We start from the raw sequence: 20,323 nt of genomic DNA on the forward strand, positions 1-20,323 counted from the left end.
CCGCCAGACTGCTTTCCAGAGTGGTTGTACCAATTTGCAACCCCACCAGCAGTGGAGGAGTGTTCCTCTTTCTCCACACCCTCTCCAACACCTGCTGTCTCCTGAATTTTTAGTCTTAGCCATTCTGACTGGTGTAAGATGAAATCTAAGGGTTGTTTTGATTTGCATTTCCCTAATGACTAATGAAGTTGAGCATTTTTTAAGATGCTTCTCCACCATCAGAAGTTCTTCAGGTGAGAATTCTTTGTTTAACTCTGTACCCCATTTATTTATTTATTTATTTTTATTTGATATAATTTATTTACATTTCAAATGATTTCCCTTTCCTAGCCCCCCCACGCCCCGAAAGTCCCATAAGCCCCCTTCTCTTCCCCTGTCCTCCCACCCACCCCTTCCCACTTCCCCGTTCTGGTTTTGCCGAATACTGTTTCACTGAGCCTTTCCAGAACTAGGGGCCACACATCCTTTCTTCTTGTACCTCATTTGATGTGTGGATTATGTTTTGGTTATTCCAGGTTTCTAGGTTAATATCCACTTATTAGTGAGTGCATACCATGATTCACATTTTGAGTCTGGGTTACCTCACTTAGTATGATATTCTCTAGCTCCATCCATTTGCCTAAGAATTTCATGAATTCATTGTTTCTAATGGCTGAATAGTACTCCATTGTGTAGATATACCACATTTTTTGCATCCACTCTTCTGTTGAGGGATACCTGGGTTCTTTCCAGCATCTGGCAATTATAAATTGGGCTGTTATGAACATATTAGACCATGTATCCTTATTACATGGTGGGGAGTCTTCTGGGTATATGCCCAGGAGTGGTATAGCAGGATCTTCTGTAAATGAGGTGCCCAGTTTTCAGAGGAACCGCCAGACTGCTTTCCAGAGTGGATGTACCAATTTGGAACCCCACCAGCAGTGGAGGAGTGTTCCTCTTTCTCCACACCCTCTCCAACACCTGTTGTCTTCTGAATTTTTAATCTTAGCCATTCTGAATGGTGTAAGATGAAATCTTAGGGTTGTTTTGATTTGCATTTCCCTAATGACTAATGAAGCTGAGCATTTTTTAAGATGCTTCTCCGCCATCCGAAGTTCTTCAGGTGAGAATTCTTTGTTTAACTCTGTACCCCATTTTTAATAGGGTTGTTTGGTTTTCTGGAGTCTAACTTCTTGAGTTCTTTATATATATTGGGTATTAGCCCTCTATCTGATGTAGGATTGGTGAAGACCTTTTCCCAATTTGTTGGTTGCCGATTTGTCCTCTTGATGGTGTCCTTTGCCTTACAGAAACTTTGTAATTTTATGAGGTCCCATTTGTCAATTCTTGCTCTTAGAGCATACGCTATTGGTATTCTGTTCAGAAACTTTCTCCCTGTACCGATGTCCTCAAGGGTCTTCCCCAGTTTCTTTTCTATTAGCTTCAGAGTGTCTGGCTTTATGTGGAGGTCCTTGATCCATTTGGATTTGAGCTTAGTACAAGGAGACAAGGATGGATCAATTCGCATTCTTCTGCATGCTGACCTCCAGTTGAACCAGCACCATTTGTTGAAAAGGCTATCTTTTTTCCATTGGATGTTTTCAGCCTCTTTGTCGAGGATCAAGTGGCCATAGGTGTGTGGTTTCATTTGTGGATCTTCAATCCTGTTCCATTGGTCCTCCTGCCTGTCACTGTACACTGTAATGCAGTTTTTAACACTATTGCTCTGTAGTATTGCTTGAGGTCAGGGATACTGATTCCCCCAGATTTACTTTTGTTGCTGAGAATAGTTTATCTATCGTGGGTTTTTTGTTGTTCCAGATGAATTTGATAATTGCTCTTTCTAACTCTGTGAACAATTGAGTTGGGATTTTGATGGGTAGTGCATTGAATCTGTATAGTGCTTTAGGCAAAATGGCCATTTTAACTATATTGATTCTACCCATCCATGAGCATGGGAGGTTTTCCCATTTTTTGAGGTCTTCTTCCATTTCCTTCTTCAGAGTCTTGAAGTTCTTGTCATACAGATCTTTCACATGTTTGGTAAGAGTCACCCAAGATACTTTATACTGTTTGTGGCTATTGTGAAGGGGGTCATTTCCCTAATTTCTTTCTCAGCCTGCTTATCCTTTGAGTATAGGAAGGCCATTGATTTGCTTTAGTTGATTTTATAACCTTCCACTTTGCTGAAGTTGTTTGTCAGCTGTAGGAGCTCTCTAGTGGAGTTTTTTGGGTCACTTAGGTAGACGATCATGTCGTCTGCAAATAATGATAGTTTGATTTCTTCCTTTCCAATTTGTATCCCTTTGACCTCCTTATGTTGTCGAATTGCCCGAGCTAGTACCTCAAGTACAATATTGAAAAGATAAGGAGAAAGGGGGCAGCCTTGTCTGGTTCCTGATTTCAGTGGGATTGCTTCAAGTTTCTCTCCATTTAGTTTGAAGCTGGCTACCGGTTTGCTGTATATTGCTTTTACTATGTTGAGGTATGGGCCTTGAATTTCTGTTCTCTCCAAGACTTTAAGCATGTAAGGATGCTGAATTTTGTCAAATGCTTTTTCAGCATCCAATGAAATGACCATGTGGTTTTGTTCTTTGAGTTTGTTTATGTAGTGGATTGTATTGATGGATTTCCGTATATTGAACCAACCCTGCATTCCCGGGATAAAGCCTACTTGATCATGGTGGATGATCGTTTTGATGTGTTCTTGGATTCGGTTGGCAAGAATTTTATTGAGTATTTTTGCATCGATGTTCATAAGGGAAATTGGTCTGAAGTTCTCTTTCTTTGTTGGATCTTTTTGTGGCTTTGGTATCAGCGGAATTGTGGCTTCGTAGAAGGAATTGGGTAGTGTTCCTTCTGTTTCTATTTTGTGGAATAGTTTGAAGAGTATTGGTGTTAACTCTTCTTTGAAGGTCTGGTAGAATTCTGCACTGAAGCCATCTGGTCCTGTGCTTTTTTTGGTTGGAAGACTTTCTATGACTCCTTCTATTTCTTTAGGCATTATGGGACTGTTTAGATGGTCTAGTTGGTCCTGATTTAATTTTTGTATTTGGTATCTGTCAAGAAAATTGTCCATTTCCTCCAGATTCTCCAGTTGTGTTGAGTACAGGCTCTTGTAGTAGGATCTGATGATTTTTTTGATTTCCTCAGTTTCCGTTGTTATATCTCCCTTTTCATTTCTAAGTTTGTTAATTTGGATACTTTCTCTGTGCCCTTTGATCAGTCTGGCTAAGGGTTTATCTATCTTGTTGATTTTCTCAAAGAACCGGCTCCTGGTTTTGTTGATTTTTTGTATGGTTCTCTTTGTTTCTACTTCATTGATTTTGGCCCTGAGTTTGATGATTTCCTGCCTTCTACTCCTCCTGGGTGAAATAGCTTCTTTTTGTTCTAGGGCTTTCAGGTGTGTCATTAAGCTGGTAATGTATGCTCTCTCCATTTTCTTTTTGGAGGCACTCAGGGCTATGAGTTTTCCTCTTAGCACTGCTTTCATTGTGTCCCATAGATTTGGGTATGTTGTGCTTTCATTTTCATTGTGTTCTAAAAAGTCTTTAATTTCTTTCTTTATTTCTTCCTTGACTAAGGTATCATTGAGTAGAGTATTGTTCAGTTTCCACGTGTATGTGGGTTTTCTGTTGTTTCTGTTGCTATTGAAGACCACTTTTACTCCATAGTGATCAAATAGGAGGCATGGGATAAGTTCTATCTTCTTATATTTGTTGAGGTCTGTCTTGTGACCAATTATATGGTCGATTTTGGAGAAGGAACCATGAGGTGCTGAGAAAAAGGTATATTCTTTTGTTTTAGGATAGAATGTTCTATATATATCTGTTAAATCTAATTGGTCCAAACCTTCAATTAGTTTCATTGTGTCCCTGTTTAGTTTCTGTTTTCCTGATCGGTCCATTGAGGAAAGTGCAGTGTTGAAGTCACCCACAATTATTGTGTTAGGTGCAATGTGTGCTTTTAGTTTTAATAAAGTTTCTTTTACGAAAGAGGGTACCCTTGCATTTGGGGCATAGATGTTCAGGATTGACAGTTCTTCTTTTTGTATTTTTCCTTTGACCAGCAAGAAGTGTGCCTCAGGGTCTCTTTTGATGACTTTGGGTTGAAAGTCAATTTTATCTGATATTAAAATGGCTACTCCAGCTTGTTTCCTGAGACCATTTGCTTGTAAAATTGTCTTCCAGCCTTTTACTCTAAGGTAGTGTTTGTCTTTGACCCTGAGGTGTGTTTCCTGTAAGCAGCAAAATGTAGGGTCCTGTTTACATATCCATTCAGTTCGTCTGTGTCTTTTTATTGGGGCATTAAGTCCATTGATGTTAAGAGATATTAAGGAATAGTTATTGTTACTTCCTATCATTTTTGACGTTATTTTTTAAATTTGAATGCTTAACTTCTTTTGTGTTTGATGAAATGGTACTATCTTGCTTTTTCCAGGGTGAAGTTTCCCTCCTTGTATTTGTATTTTCCTCCTATTATCCTTTTAAGGGCTGGGTTTGTGGATAGATATTGGGTAAACTTGGTTTTGTCATGAAATATCTTAGTTTCTCCATCTATGGTGATTGAGAGTTTTGCTGGATATAGTAGTTTTGGTTGGCATTTGTGTTCTCTTAGAGTCTGCATGAGATCTGCCCAGGACCTTCTAGCCTTCATAGTCTCAGGTGAAAAGTCTGCTGTGATTCTGATAGGTCTTCCTTTATATGTTACTTGGCCTTTTTCTCTTACTGCCTTTAGTATTCTTTCTTTGTTTCGAACATTTGGTGTTTTGATTATTATGTGATGGGAAGTATTTCTGTTCTGGTCCAGTCTGTTTGGAGTTCTGTAGGCTTCTTGTATATTCATGAGCATCTCTCTCTTTAGGTTAGAGAAGTTTTCTTCCATAATTTTATTGAAGATATTTGCTGGCCCTTTAAGTTGTAAATCTTCACTCTCATCTATGCCTATAATCCTTAGGTTTGGTCTTCTCATTGTGTCCTGGATTTCCTGGATATTTTGGGTTACAAGCTTTTTGCATTTTGCATTTTCTTTAACTGTTGAGTCCATGGTTTCTATGGAATCTTCAGCATCTGAGATTCTTTCTTCTATCTCTTGTATTCTGTTGTTGATATTTGCATCTCTGTCCCCTGATTTCTTCCCAAGTCTTTCTATCTCCAAAGTTGTCTCCCTTTGAGTTTTCTTAGTTGTTTCTACTTCTGATTTTAGATCCTGGATGGTTTTGCTTAGCTCCTTCACTTGCTTGTTTGTGCTTTCCTGTAATTCTTTAAGAGATTTTTATGTTTCCTCTTTCATGACCTTAGCCTGTGGACCAAAGTTCTCCTGTATTTCTTTAAGTGATTTTTGTGTTTCCTCCTTGTTGGCTTTTATATTCTCTTGGATTTATTTCAATGATTTTTGTGTTTCCCTTGCAAGGGCTTCTAACTTTTGATCCATTTTCTCCTGAATTTCTTTAAGTATGTCCTTCATGTGTTCCTGTACCAGCATCATGACCAGTGATTTTAAATCCAAATCTTGTATTACTGGTGTAATGGGGTATCCAGGACATGCTGGTAGAGGAGAATTGGGTTCAGATGTTGCCATATTGCCTTGATTTCTGTTAGTGACGTTCCTGCGTTTGCCATTTGCCATCTAGTTCTCACTGATGTTACTTGGTCTTGTCAGTGCTGGTCTCACCAGTGCAAGCTGCCCCTTCCTAGTTTTCCTCTGGTGCACAGCTTACACCCTGCACTGCCTGTAGACAGGGTGCTGCTGTCCAGGCTGTTCAGACCCTGAAGCAGGCACCTGAAGGCTCCCGCTGGGGCCCGCAGGATTTACCGGAGCACACCGACTTCTCCCAGCTGGCCGCCCAGAAGCCCCCGCTAGTCTCTTGAGGGACCTGGAGATGTGGTGCGGCTGATCTGAAGGGGAGAGAGTTGAACTGAGGGCTTCTGCCTGAGGCCTTGCCCCAGATTGTGTCTGTGGACCAGATGGAGCCTGTGTGTACCCCCAGGGAGCACTGACGGTGTATGCTGCTGTGACCTCCCCTGTGTTCCGCTCACTCCGCTGGGCAGCCGATTCCCCATCCGGGCTGGCGCACACAATGTTAGCCTGGTCGCCCAGGCCCTGAGTCCAGGCAAAAGCTTGGGAGGCCAAGGTCCGAGCAAAGTTCCCCTAGGGCTATGACTGTTAATTGTGTCCGCCAGGTGACCCAGATGGCCGGCGTGCGCATCCACGCTCCTCAAAAGCACCAGGACAGTCTGCTGTGCTATCAACCTCCTGGGCGGGGTGACACACAGATGGCCCACCAAGCCGCCCAGTTTTTGGGATCATTCCTGTGCCTTTTGGGGCCTAGACCCCTGCTTTGTTAGCCTCAGGCTACACTTGTTAGCTGTCTCTGCCCTCCCGAGCACTCTGGGTCCTGTAGGCAAAATGGCGGCGCGTGCGCCCGGCCAGGGCAAAAAAACCTCCTGGCTGGGTTGGCGTCCTGATGGCCACCCGAACAGCCCAGGGCCTGGGTGCAGGCCAACGCCCGTCGGGCTCAGACCCCTGCGGTGTTGGCCTCGGATTATGTTTGTGTACCTCAGTCTGTCCGATCTCTGGAGTCCGAAATCAAGATGGAGGTGAGTCTCTCCTGACTGGTGGGAGGCTGCGTTCTGAAGTGACTTCCGTGCAGCGAAAGGCACCGCACAACCGCAGCTGCTTGCCACCCGGCTGGTCAGTGAAGGTCAGTGGTCGTGGGCGCAGGGCCTAACTGGACCCTGTGTTGCCTTGGTTCCTCTGCTGATGGACCTTCAGCTGGACCAGCCACTGCTGCACTGCTGCCGCCGACGCCGACGCTGCAGCCCGACTGCCCCCGTTTTTGTTCTCTATTGCTCTGCTACATAAAAGGAAAGAAAGTGGTGCGGGAAATGGAGCCGAAGTGTTGGGACAGATAGACCTCAGCCACACAGTACATTTTCACTGGTACATTTAAAGTTCCCCAGCTACAGAATGGCACCAGTTCTGAACAAGTGTCACTGCATCATAGTGTGCTCAGAGAACCTGAACTTCTTAACTCTGAACATGAAATTTATTGTTGGCAACTGCCAGTTCAGAGTGGTGTTTTAGGGAATACTGGTGTTTCATATAGGAACTGAAGGGATAAACTTTCTAAGCCATCAGATCTATGATTGGTGATGCTTTACTGTCATTTTAAGAGTCAAAACATGGGGTGAGAGGACTGATGTAAAAAAAAAAACTTGCACAATTTTGAAATAACACAATTAAATGTAAGCTGTTTTCCCATTAAAAAAAAGGAGTACCGAATACAGGTAAACAGGTAGAAGCTCTCAAAGTAGAAACACAAAACCCCTTAAAGAATTACATAAAAATTTTTTCCTCTCTCTATTTCGATTCTGTCTAAACTCCACCCCTCAGTTACCTGGAGATAGCCAGGTATGCCCATCCCCACAGTTACCTGATAACAGGCACGTAGAGCAGGCCCACTATAACGGGCTTCTCACCCCTCCTCTCTCTCTCTCTCTCTTATCTTCTTTCACTTCTCTCTCTCTCTCTCTCTCTCTCTCTCTCTCTCTCTCTCTCTCTCTCTCTCTCTCTCTCGGCTCTTGGCCTCTTGTACTCTCTTCCCTAACCATTCCCTTCTCCTCTCTCTCCAAGTAGTCATGGCTGGCCTCTACTTCTTTACTCTGTCTTTTTCTCTCTTTTCTCTGCCTCTACTACCCCATTAACTCCCCTCCACATGCCCGGAATAAACTCCATTCTATAGTATACCAGCAATTGTGTGGTACCTCAGGGAGAAGGAATGTCTTGGCATGCACCTACTGAGGTGTCCTCATCCCCCACACCTTACCACATACCCCATATAACATATTTTTTCTCTTTATCTTTTTATAAACTCATTTGTGCCTTGTGACTTGGATCCAGAAACTCTGCAGTTTTGCATTCCACCTCAGCTACCAACAAGTGGTAGCTCAGATATGGTAAGCCCCCATTGCTTCACTTCTACATGGTCCCAGGGGAGAGTTCTTGAGATTGGAGCTTCCACTATGTTGTCCTCGAGGATGGTAAAATTAAAGCTACTTCAGCTTCAGCACTGGCTGTAGTCCTGTTATAATGCTTATCTTACTCTTTTTTTCTTTTCACTTGCTGCACTTCCTGATCTACTCCTTAGCTTTACTCCCTTTTTTCACCCAAATTACTGGGTCCATGACCCTTGTGACTTGCCAGAGGCCTTGTCTCTTACATTTGACACAGTCAAACGGGCCCAAGCCAACCACTCAGTTCCATATTACCTGATACCTGAGTGTGGAATCTCACAATCACACAATGGGCATATTAATTGATAAAGAATTTGTCCAGCCAACAGAAGGTCCTCTAATTTCCCAAATAGGGCTTAGCCAGCTTTATTCTGGGGACTAAATTGTGGACATTTCACAGCCAATGGTTCTTATGACTAGCCCCCTAGCTGACATATGAGATAGGACTTCTACTCTTAGGTGACCATACTCCTAGAAGGCTTCTCTCGCTCCCCTCCCCCTCCAGGCTCTTGCAGCTCTTTAAGAACCCCCTAGGCCTCTGATAAGGAAGCTTTGACAGTAAGTCTGAGACTTACTGTGTAGCTAGTAGTGGGCTTTCATGAAGACTTAGGTCTCTAACCTGTCAGAAATTTTTGGATATTGAATTATTCTTGGGGTGCCAGTATGAATAATCCAATAACCCCCTAATGTGTACTTCGATGTCTTTGAATGTAGATTTTAAGGGACCTTTTCACATACTGCCTACTGTTTGGTTAAAGGAAAAGGCCCCTTAGGGCCAAACATTTATCTATCCATGATTCCACACCCCTGGCCTTTTCTCTTGGCCTGCATGCTCAGTTTGAGTCATCTAAACCTGCCTGGAACAAAATGATAACCAATAGATTGGGAAAGGATCTTTGCCAAGGCTACATCTGATGGAGGACTAATATCTAATATATACAAAGAACTCAAAAAGTTAGACTCTTGAGAACCAAATAACCCTATTAAAATTGGGATACAACAGGAGTGGCGGCAGCAGGGGCAGCAGCAGCAGCAGCAGCGGCTGGTCCAGAGGAAGGGCCATCAGCAGTAGAACCAAGCGGACAGGGTCCAGGCAGACCCTGCGCCCACGACCACTGGCCATCGCTGGCCAGCCAGGCTGCGAGCAGGGGAGGATTTATGGTGCCTTTCACCACACAGAAGCCACACCAGACCTCTACCTCCTGCCAGTCAGATACGAGGCCTCCATATTGGTTCTCGGTCGCCAGAGAAATCAGACTGAAGTACGCAAATATAACCCAAGACCAACATCGCGGGGGTCTAAGCCCGACGGGCGTGGCCCTGGGCTGATCGGGGGGGGGGGGGCACCAGGGTGCAAACCTGGCCAGGAGGTTACCCCCTGCCCCCGCCGGCGCGCACCACCACCATTTTGCCTAAGGGAAGCCAGAGAGACCTAGCAGGCAAAACCAAACCAGCTAACAGGCATAGCCCGAGGCGGACATAGCAGGGGTCTCAGATGATCAGGCCCTGGACTGCCCCCAGGCCCTGGGCTGCTCAGTGGGCCATCTGTGTGCTGACCCAGCCAGGAGGTTGTTAGCCCAGCAGACTCTCCCAGCACTCTCAGGGAGCGCGCACATGCCACCATCCTAGCCACCTGACAGACCCAATTAACACTCACAGCTGAGGGGAACTTTGCTCAGACATTGGCCTGCCAGGCTTTTGCCTGGACTCAGGGCCTGAGCAGCTAGGCTAGCCTTGTGTGCACCAACCCGGTTGGGAGTTCTGCTGCCCAACAGAGAGATCAGCACACAGAAAAGGTCCCTACAGCATACAGCCTCAGCACTCCCTGAAGGAGCAAACGGGCACCTTCTGGCTCACAGACACAATCTGGGGCAAAGAACATCAGGGCTGCAAGGGCACCCAAGAGGAGGAAAGCACATTAGCAATCTGCAACAGGGGAAACCCTGCCCTCCAGTGGTGCAGAAATAGCCCTAGAGCCTCTCAGGAGGCTGAAACACCAGCCAGAGACAAGACCAATTAGCTCCAGAGAAGAAGATGGCAAAGGGCAAACGCAGGAATGCTCTTAACAGAAATCTAGGCAATATGGCAGCATCTGAACCAAACTCTCCAACATCAGCAAGTCCTGGTTATGCCAACACACCAGAGAAACAAGATTTGGATTTAAAATCACTGTTCATGATGCTGCTAGAAGAACACAAAAAGGACATGAATGAATCTCTTAAAGAAATGCAGAGGAACATGAATAAGCTAGAAACCCGTATAATGTAAACACAAAAAACACTTAAAGAAATGCAGGAGAATAAGGCCCAAGAGATAGAAGCCAATAAAGAAGAAAGGCAAAAAAAAAAAAAAAAAAAAAAAAAAAACTTAAAGAAATGCAGGAGAACTTGAGTCAACAGGCAGAAGTCATGAAAGAGGAAACACAAAAATCTCTTAAAGAATTACAGGAAAACACAGACAAAAACATGATGGAACTGAGCGAAACCATCCTGGACCTAAAAACAGAAGTAGAAACAACTAAGAAATCACAAAGGGAGACAACTTTGGAGATAGAAAACCTTGAGAAGAAATCAGGGGCCATAGATGCAAATATAAACAACAGAATACAAGAGATGGAAGAAAGAATCTCAGATGCCGAAGATACCATAGAAACCATTGACTCAACTGTCAAAGAAAATACAAAACGCAAAAAGCTTGTATCCCAGAACATCCAGGAAATCCAGGATACAATGAGAAGACCAAACCTAAGGATTATAGGTATAGATGAGAGTGAAGATTTACAACAGAAAGGGCCAGCAAATATCTTCAACAAAATTATGGAAGAAAACTTTCCTAACTTAAAGAGAGAGATGCCTATGAATATACAAGAAGCCTACAGAACTCCAAACAGACTGGACCTGAGCAGAAATACCTCCCGTCACGTAATAATCAAAACCCCAAATGCACTAAACAAAGAATATTAAAGGCAGTAAGAGAGAAAGGCCAAGTAACATATAAAGGAAGACCTATCAGAATCACACCAGACTTCTCACCAGAGACCATGAAAGCTAGAAGATCCTGGGCAGATCTCATGCAGACTCTAAGAGAACACAAATGTCAGCCAAGACTACTATATCCAGCAAAACTCTCATTCACCATAGATGGAGAAACCAAGATATTCCATGACAAAACCAAATTTACACAATATCTTTCCACAAACCCAGCTCTACAAAGAATAATAGGAGGAAAACTCCAATACAAGGAGGGAAATACACCCTGGAAATAGCAAGATAGTTACCTTCCTTCATCAAACCCAAAAGAAGATAACCACTCAAATATAAAAAGAACATCAAAAATGACAGGAAGTAATAATCACTATTCCCTAATATCTCTTAACATTAATGGACTCAATTCCCCAATAAAAAGACATAGACTAACAGACTGGATAAGGAAACAGGACCCTACAATTTGCTGTATACAGGAGACACACCTCAGTGTCAAAGATAAAAGCTACCTTAGAGTAAAAGGCTGGAAGACAATCTTACAAGCCAATGGTCACAGGAAACGAGCAGGAGTAGCCATTCTAATATCAGATAAAATTGACTTTCAACCTAAAGTCATCAAAAGAGACACAGAAGGACACTTCTTGCTGGTCAAAGGAAAAATCCACCAAGAAGAACTTTCAATTCTGAACATCTATGTGCCAAATGCAAAGGCACCCTCATTCGTAAAAGAAACTTTACTAAAGCTCAAAGCACACATTGCACCTAAGACAATAATTGTGGGGGACTTCAACACTCCACTTTCCTCAATGGACCGATCGGAAAAACAGAAACTAAACAGAGACACAGTAAAACTAATTGAAGCTTTGGACCAATTGGATTTGACTGATATTTATAGAACATTTCACCCTAAAGCAAAAGAATATACCTTTTTCTCAGCACCTCATGGTACCTTCTCCAAAATCGACCATATAATTGGACACAAGGTAGACCTTAACAAATATAAGATGATCGAACTAATCCCATGCCTCCTATCAGATCACTATGGTGTAAGAGTGATTTTCAATAGCAACAAAAACAACAGAAAGCCCACATACACATGGAGGCTGAATAATACTCTACTCAATGACACCTTGACCAAAGAAGAAATAAAGAAAGAAATCAGAGACTTTTTAGAATTTAATGAAAATCAAGGCACAACATACCCAAATCTTTGGGACACAATGAAAGCAGTGCTAAGAGGTAAACTCATAGCCCAGAGTGCCTCCAAAAAGAAAATGGAGAGAGCATACACTAGCAGCTTAATGACACACCTGAAAATCCTGGAACAAAAAGAAGCCAATTCACCCAGGAGGAGTAGAAGGCAGGAAATCATCAAACTCAGGGCTGAAATCAATCAATTGGAAACAAAGCGAACCGTACAAAGAATTAACGAATCCAGGAGCTGGTTCTTTGAGAAAATCAACAAGATAGATAAACCCTTAACCAGACTGACCAAAGGGCACAGAGAAAGTATCCAAATTAACAAAGTTAGAAATGAAAAGGGAGATATAACAACGGAAACTGAGGAAATCCAAAAAAATCATCAGATCCTACTACAAGAGCCTGTACTCAACACAACTGGAGAATCTGGAGGAAATGGACAATTTCCTTGACAGATACCAAATACCAAAATTAAATCAGGACCAAATAGATCATCTAAACAGTCCCATAACGCCTAAAGAAATAGAAGGAGTCATAGAAAGTCTTCCAACCAAAAAAAGCACAGGACCAGATGGTTTCAGTGCAGAATTCTACCAGACCTTCAAAGAAGAGTTAACACCAATACTCTTCAAACTATTTCACAAAATAGAAACAGAAGGAACACTACCCAATTCCTTCTACGAAGCCACAATTCCGCTGATACCAAAGCCACACAAAGATCCAACAAAGAAAGAGAACTTCAGACCAATTTCCCTTATGAATATCGATGCAAAAATACTCAATAAAATTCTTGCCAACCGAATCCAAGAACACATCAAAACGATCATCCACCATGATCAAGTAGGCTTTATCCCGGGAATGCAGGGTTGGTTTAATATACGGAAATCCATCAATGCAATCCACTACATAAACAAACTCAAAGAAAAAAACCACATGGTCTTTTCATTGGATGCTGAAAAAGCATTTGACAAAATTCAGCATCCTTTCATGCTTAAAGTCTTGGAAAGAACGGGAATTCAAGGCCCATACCTAAACATAGTAAAAGCAATATACAGCAAACCTGTAGCCAGCATCAAACTAAATGGCGAGAAACTTGAAGCAATCCCACTAAAATCAGAGACTAGAAAGGGCTGACCCCTCTCTCCTTATCTTTTCAATATTGTACTTGAGGTACTAGCTCGGGCAGTTCGACAACATAAGGAGGTCAAAGGGATACAAATTGGAAAGGAAGAAGTCAAACTATCATTATTTGCAGATGACATGATAGTCTACCTAAGTGACCCAATAAACTCCACTAGAGAACTCCTACAGCTGATAAACAACTTCAGCAAAGTGGCAGGTTATAAAATCAATTCAAGCAAATCAGTGGCCTTCCTATACTCAAAGGATAAGCAGGCTGAGAAAGAAATTAGGGAAATGACCCCCTTCAAAATAGCCACAAACAGTATAAAGTATCTTGGGGTGACTCTTACCAAACATGTGAAAGATCTGTACGACAAGAACTTCAAGACTATGAAGAAGGAAATGGAAGAAGACCTCAAAAAATGGGAAAACCTCCCATGCTCATGGATCGCCAGAATCAATATAGTTAAAATGGCCATTTTGCCAAAAGCAATATAGAGATTCAATGCAATACCCATCAAAATACCAACTCAATTCTTCACAGAGTTAGAAAAAGCAATTAACAAATTCATCTGGAATAACAAAAAACCCAGGATAGCTAAAACTATTCTCAGCAACAAAAGAAATTTTGGGGAAATCAGTATCCCTGACCTCAAGCAATACTACAGAGCAATAGTGTTAAAAACTGCATGGTATTGGTACAGTGACAGGCAGGCGGATCAATGGACCAGAACTGAAGATCCAGAAATGAATCCACACACCTATGGCCACTTGATCCTCGACAAAGGGCCTGAAAACATCCAATGGAAAAAAGATAGCCTTTTCAACAAATGGAGCTGGTTCAACTGGAGGTCAGCATGCAGAAGAATGTGAATTGATCCATCTTTATCGCCTTGTACTAAGCTCAAATCCAAATGGATCAAGGACCTCCACATAAAGCCAGACACTCTGAAGCTAATAGAAAAGAAACTGGGGAAGACCCTTGAGGACATTGGTACAGGGAGAAAATTTCTGAACAGAACACCAATAGCGTATGCTCTAAGATCAAGAATTGAGAAATGGGACCTCATAAAATTACAAAGTTTCTGTACGGCAAAGGACACCATCAAAAGGACAAATCGGCAACCAACAAATTGGGAAAAGATCTTCACCAATCCTACATCAGATAGAGGGCTAATATCCAATATATATAAAGAACTTAATAAGTTAGACTCCAGAAAACCAAACAACCCTATTAAAAATGGGGTACAGAGTTAAACAGGGAATTCTCACCTGAAGAACTTCGGATGGTGGAGAAGCATCTTAAAAAATGCTCAACTTCATTAGTCATTATGGAAATGCAAATCAATACAACCCTGAGATTTCACCTTACACCGGTCAGAATGGCTAAGATTAAAAATTCAGGAGACAGCAGGTGTTGGAGAGGATGTGGAGAAAGAGGAACACTCCTCCACTGCTGGTGGGGTTGCAAATTGGTACAACCACTCTGGAAATCAGTCTGGCGGTTCCTCCGAAAACTGGGCACCTCACTTCCAGAAGATCCTGCTATACCACTCCTGGGCATATACCCAGAGGATTCCCCACCATGTAATAAGGATACATGCTCTACTATGTTCATAGCAGCCCTATTTATAATTGCCAGATGCTGGAAAGAACCCAGGTATCCCTCAACAGAAGAGTGGATTCAAAAAATGTGGTATATCTACACAATGGAGTACTATTCAGCCATTAGAAACAATGAATTCATGAAATTCTTAGGCAAATGGATGGAGCTAGAAAACATCATACTAAGTGAGGTAACCCAGACTCAAAAGGTGAATCATGGTATGCACTCACTAATAAGTGGATATTAACCTAGAAAACTGGAATACCCCATACATAATTCATACATCAAATGAGGTACAGGAAGAAAGGAGGAGTGGCCCCTTATTCTAGAAAGACTCAGTGAAGAAGTATAGGGCAAAACCAGAACGGGGAAGTGGGAAAGGGTGGGTGGGAGGAAAGGGGGAGAAAAGGGGGCTTATGGGACTTTCGGGGAGTGGGGGGCTAGAAACGGGGAAATCATTTGAAATCTAAATAAAAAATATATCGAATAAAAAAAAAGACAAAAAAAAGGTGGGATACAATGCTAAATGAAGAATTCTCAACTGAGGAATACCAAATGGCTGAGAAGCACCTGAAAAAATGTTCCACATCCTTAGTCGTCATGGAAATGCAAATCAAAACAATCCTGAGTTTCCACCTCATACCAGTCACAATGGCTAAGCACAAAAACTCAGGTGTCAGCAGATGCTGGTGAGGATGTCAGAAAGAGGAACCCTCCTTGTCTATTGGTGGGATTATAAACTTTTACAACAGGTCTGGAAATCAGTCTGGAGGTTCCTCAGAAAATTTGACATAGCACTACCTAAGGATACACCTATATAACTACTGGACATGTACACAAAACATGCTCCAACATGTAATTAGAACACATGCTCCACTATATTCATAGCAGCCTTATTTATAATAGCCAGAAGCTGGAAAGATCCTAGATGTCCTACAAAAGTGGAATGGATACTGAAAAATGTGGCACATTTACACAAACAATTACTACTCATCTATTAAATACTACCAATTCATGAAATTCTTAGGCAAATTGCTAGTTTATTAGAAAATGTTTATAATTCTACTTTCAATCAACTTAGAAATATTTTATGCTTACCATTTTATCTGTATAATTTTCCATAAAATAGTCAATTTCAACATTTTTTTATATATTTCCCCAATTTTATCTGGAATATTTCCATGTAAATCTTCAATTTTCTGAGAAAACTTTTATAATTCCACTGTCAATCAACTTAGAAATGTTTTATACCTACCATTTAATCTGTGTAATTTTCCATGATAATCTTTATTTTAACATATTATTCTATATTTTTCTACAATTTTATCAGAAATATTCCACATAAATCTTTAATTCTATAACAACATGATTCTACTTCCCTTTTCAATTAATTTAGCAATATTTTCATATATACCATTTTACTCTTTAATTGTCATGAAAATTGTCAATTTTAACATGTTTTTCATTATGTTTTTCCAATTTTGTCAAAAACATTTTACATGTACATCTTCAATTTTATCATAAAATGTTTTTACTTCATTTTTCAATAAAAAAATTCCAATTTAAAAAACCTGATGAATTCATGAAATTCTAGGGAAAATGGCTGGAACTAGAAAATATCATGCTGAATGACATAATCTAAACATAGAAGAACACACATGATATACACTCACTGAAAATTGGATATTAGCTCAGAATCTTGGTATACCCAGGATATAATTCACATGAAGCTCAAGAACAAGGAAGAACAAATTGTGGATACTTTGGTTCTTCTTATATGGCGAAACAAAATTCTAATGGTCAGTGAAACAGAGAGAAAGTATGGAGCAGGGACTGAAGGAAAGGCAGTATAGATACGGCCCAACCTGGGAATATATCCTATATAGAGTTAGCAATTCCAGACACTATTGTGGGTGCCACGAAGTTCTTGCTGACAGGAACCTGATATAGCTGTCTCCTGAAAGGCTCTGCCAGTTCCTGACAAATACAGAGGTGGATGATCTCAACCAACAATTGGACTGAGCACAGAGTCCGCAATGGGGGAGCTAGAGAAAGGACCCAAGGAGCTTAATGGGTTTGCAGCCCCATAGGACGAATAACAATATGAAGCAACAAGTACCTCCAGAGCTCCCAAGTGTTAAACTACTAACCAAAGAGTAACCATGGGTCCAGCTGCATATGTAGCAGAGGATGGCCTTGTTGGATATCAATGGGAGGAGACACCCTTGGTCTGTGAAGGCTTGTTGCCCGAATGTAGGAGAATACCAGGACAGTGTAGTGGGAGTGGGTGGGATAGTGACATGGGTGGGGGGGGATGGGATAGGGAGGTTATGATGGGGAAATGAGGAAAGAGCATAACATTTCAAATGTAAATATAGAAAATATCAAGAGAGTCATGGATACTGAATATGTGGTACATTTTCACAATTTAATACTACACATCTATTAAAAACAATGGCTTCATGAAATTCATGAACAAATGAATGTATCTAGAAAATATCATCCTGAGTGAGATAAGTCAGTCACAAAAGAATACACATGGTATGAACTCACTGATCAGTGGATATTAGTCATCCCATATACAGTCTCCAAACCAGGAACTATTGTGGATGTAGGAAAGTGCTTGCTGACAGGAGTCTGATATGGCGGTCTTCTGAAAGGCTTCAACAGAGTGTGACAAATACAGAGGCAGATGCTTGCAGTCAGCCATTGGACTGAGCACTGGCTCAGTTCCCCTTCCAGGTGTCCCCTTAAAATCCCTCTAATCTATACCTCTCCCCATGCCACTACAAGGCGTATTTCAAGATTATGAGCTAATATCCAATTTTCAGTGAGTGTATATGGGTCCCTGATGGAGGAATTCTAGAAGGCACTGTAAATGCTGAGGGTGGTTTTCGGCTCCATGTAGGGAGCCAAAGAGTCAACAGGAAAGACACCCCTGGAGCTCCTGGGGACTGGACCACCAACCAAAGAGTACACACAGAAGGACCCATGGCTCAAGTTCCATATGTGGCAGAAGATGGCCTTGTTGGAATCAGTAGGATGATAGGCCCTTAGGCCTGAAAGTGTTCCATGCACCAAGGTAGTGGAATGCCAGGGCAGGGAGAGAGGTGTGGGTGTGTGGGTGTGGGAGCACCCTTGTAGAGGCATGGGGAGAGGTATGGATTAGAGGAATTCTAAAGGGGACACCTGGAAAGGGGAAACATTTGAAATGCAAATTAAGAAATTATCCATTAAAAGCATATACATCCATGCTTCTTCAGCAAATAATCAAGCTGGTATTCTTGCAAAGTATGATGAGTACAAAACTACTGAGTAATATTTATTTCCATGGCATTAAATTCAGAAACTTTTGCCATGTCCAATCTCAGTTAATGAAATCCCCAAAATAAACAACTAATTTAAATGAAAATAAAATGTTTTAAAGCTGGAATTCTTTTAAGTAAATTGGAATTTGCTGACAATACACAACAAAACAGTTATAAAAGCAGCAAATATTTGATGACTCAGGACTCCATGATTCTAGGCTGAATGACTCTAAAATTGGAGAGATTAATAGTGCTGCATTGATTAGGTAGAGGTCCTAAGATCAGTTCCTAGGACCCAAGGCAGAAAGTTTACAGCTACATGCAAATGCATATACATCAGAATCAATACACTCTTCAGCCCTCTGAAGGCACTACAAACAGAAATGTATACACACCACCACCACTACCACAACCACCACCTGAGTAACACTATGTTTTTAAAAAATCACCATCACAATTCTACAATAGGATTTGTTCTATAACCACACTCAGTTACACAGATACTGAAAAATAGGAACAATAAACATCAGAATTCATATATTTAAAAGGTTTGAAAACTTATTCCCATGGGAACATCCCTGGAGGGACACCAGCCATTTTTTCCTGGAATACTTTATCAAAGAGTTCAGCTTGGGCCACCGTGAAGTGATTCTTCCAGTCCCCAGTAGTACCTAGAAAACGTGAAGCAGCTACATAGGTGACTTAATAATGGTCATAACACTGCTCTAGCTCATGTCATCAAATGCTCTTAGAACACAGTTAGTAAATCAAACTACCACTTTGTGCATAAACCTCATTAAGCCCTGAAATTTTATATACAGACTTCTCCCTCTGTGGAAATTATGTCCCATCTTTTCCTCTCTCTACCTATATGACACAGTCTGACAGCAGCAACACTGGCTTGACTTTTTATATATCTAGATTATTGCTGCTTTCCATCAAACCTGTTCCCATCATGCTAACCAAGTCAACAGTGTTTATCAATAGCAATGATCCAAACAAACTTCAATTGTTCTGTCTACATTTTAGTGTTTACTTATAGAAGTTCTTCCCAGTAGGCTAGCAACTTTTAATTGTATCTTAAAATAGTTTTTTCTTATGTTTATATGTGGGTTCACTTGAGTGCTGCAGATATACCAGTTATGAGCAGCATTTCAAGTGTCTTGATCTTCCCAGTAGATATAAGGGAACCAATCACTCCCAGCTGAGAACATTGCAGGACTTCTCTTTCACTCAGTCATAGTGTTTTGTGATGAATGAAGATCTATATAATATCAGCTCCTGTCCTTTGTAGCACTGTATCCTCTGACCATACATTGGTTTTCACCACTCCATTCCAGATTGTCTTTAGTTTGAGCCTTAGAAATTGTCCAACTGTTCATGGTGTGTTGTGTCTTCCTACACGGGAGAGGAATAATATTTTTCATATAATTACATCTTGCTCTTTGTCTCCTTATTAATGACACTGTAAACTTCTCTTTATATCTTTCCTCCATTTACCTCTCATCTGGTGCCATCCTTGCTTTATGTCCTAGCTGTGGCATTGCCAAGTGTTCCATGCATTTCTGCTTTGAATATACACACAGAATATGCATCTAAAATATTTAAAAAGAAAGTGTTTCTGAATTTACTAAATGTTTCATTTTGCAAAGAGTGCGAGACTTGTAGGGTATACTGAGTGTTGGATATTTTCTTAAGTATTTGTGAATGAATATGTGAGAAATGTAGAGGCATGACTTCTATTTTGCTGATGGTGAAAAATTAGTCTTTGAGATGTTACCCAGTGTGATAGTGATGGATGTGTATTTGAATCCGAAAAGATTGTCAATAGAAGTCATGCTTTTTTAAAATCACATAACGTACTTTCTATACCATCACATGAGTTAATTTTAATTCCACCAGGTCTACATTAAAGAAAATTTTGAGAATTCATAAAAATATAAACCACTGATACGGTATATTCAAATAATACAACATTAATTGATATAAATATAAAAGTGTCTAATAATATGGGTATCTATTAATATCCATTGCTACTCTCAGGTTCCTTATTTTCTTCATTATTGGAACATGTTTTCTTATTGTTTTACACAGCAAACCTGGATC

At 41.1% G+C, this 20,323-nt stretch overlaps 1 protein-coding gene across 2 annotated transcripts in view; it reads right to left on the minus strand.

Moving 5' to 3' along the window:
• Positions 1 to 18,775: 18,775 nt before the first annotated feature.
• LOC127683380 (probable alcohol sulfotransferase) overlaps positions 18,776 to 20,323 on the minus strand; it is a 49,770-nt gene continuing 48,222 nt past the window's right edge. For both annotated transcript variants that reach the window (XM_052180588.1, XM_052180580.1), the window contains one exon: positions 18,776 to 18,888. In XM_052180588.1, coding sequence (XP_052036548.1) covers positions 18,776 to 18,888 — 113 coding nt within the window. The remainder of the gene's footprint in view (positions 18,889 to 20,323) is intronic.

This window comes from Apodemus sylvaticus, chromosome 1 (assembly GCF_947179515.1).
Source record: "Apodemus sylvaticus chromosome 1, mApoSyl1.1, whole genome shotgun sequence".
Lineage (NCBI taxonomy): Eukaryota > Metazoa > Chordata > Mammalia > Rodentia > Muridae > Apodemus > Apodemus sylvaticus.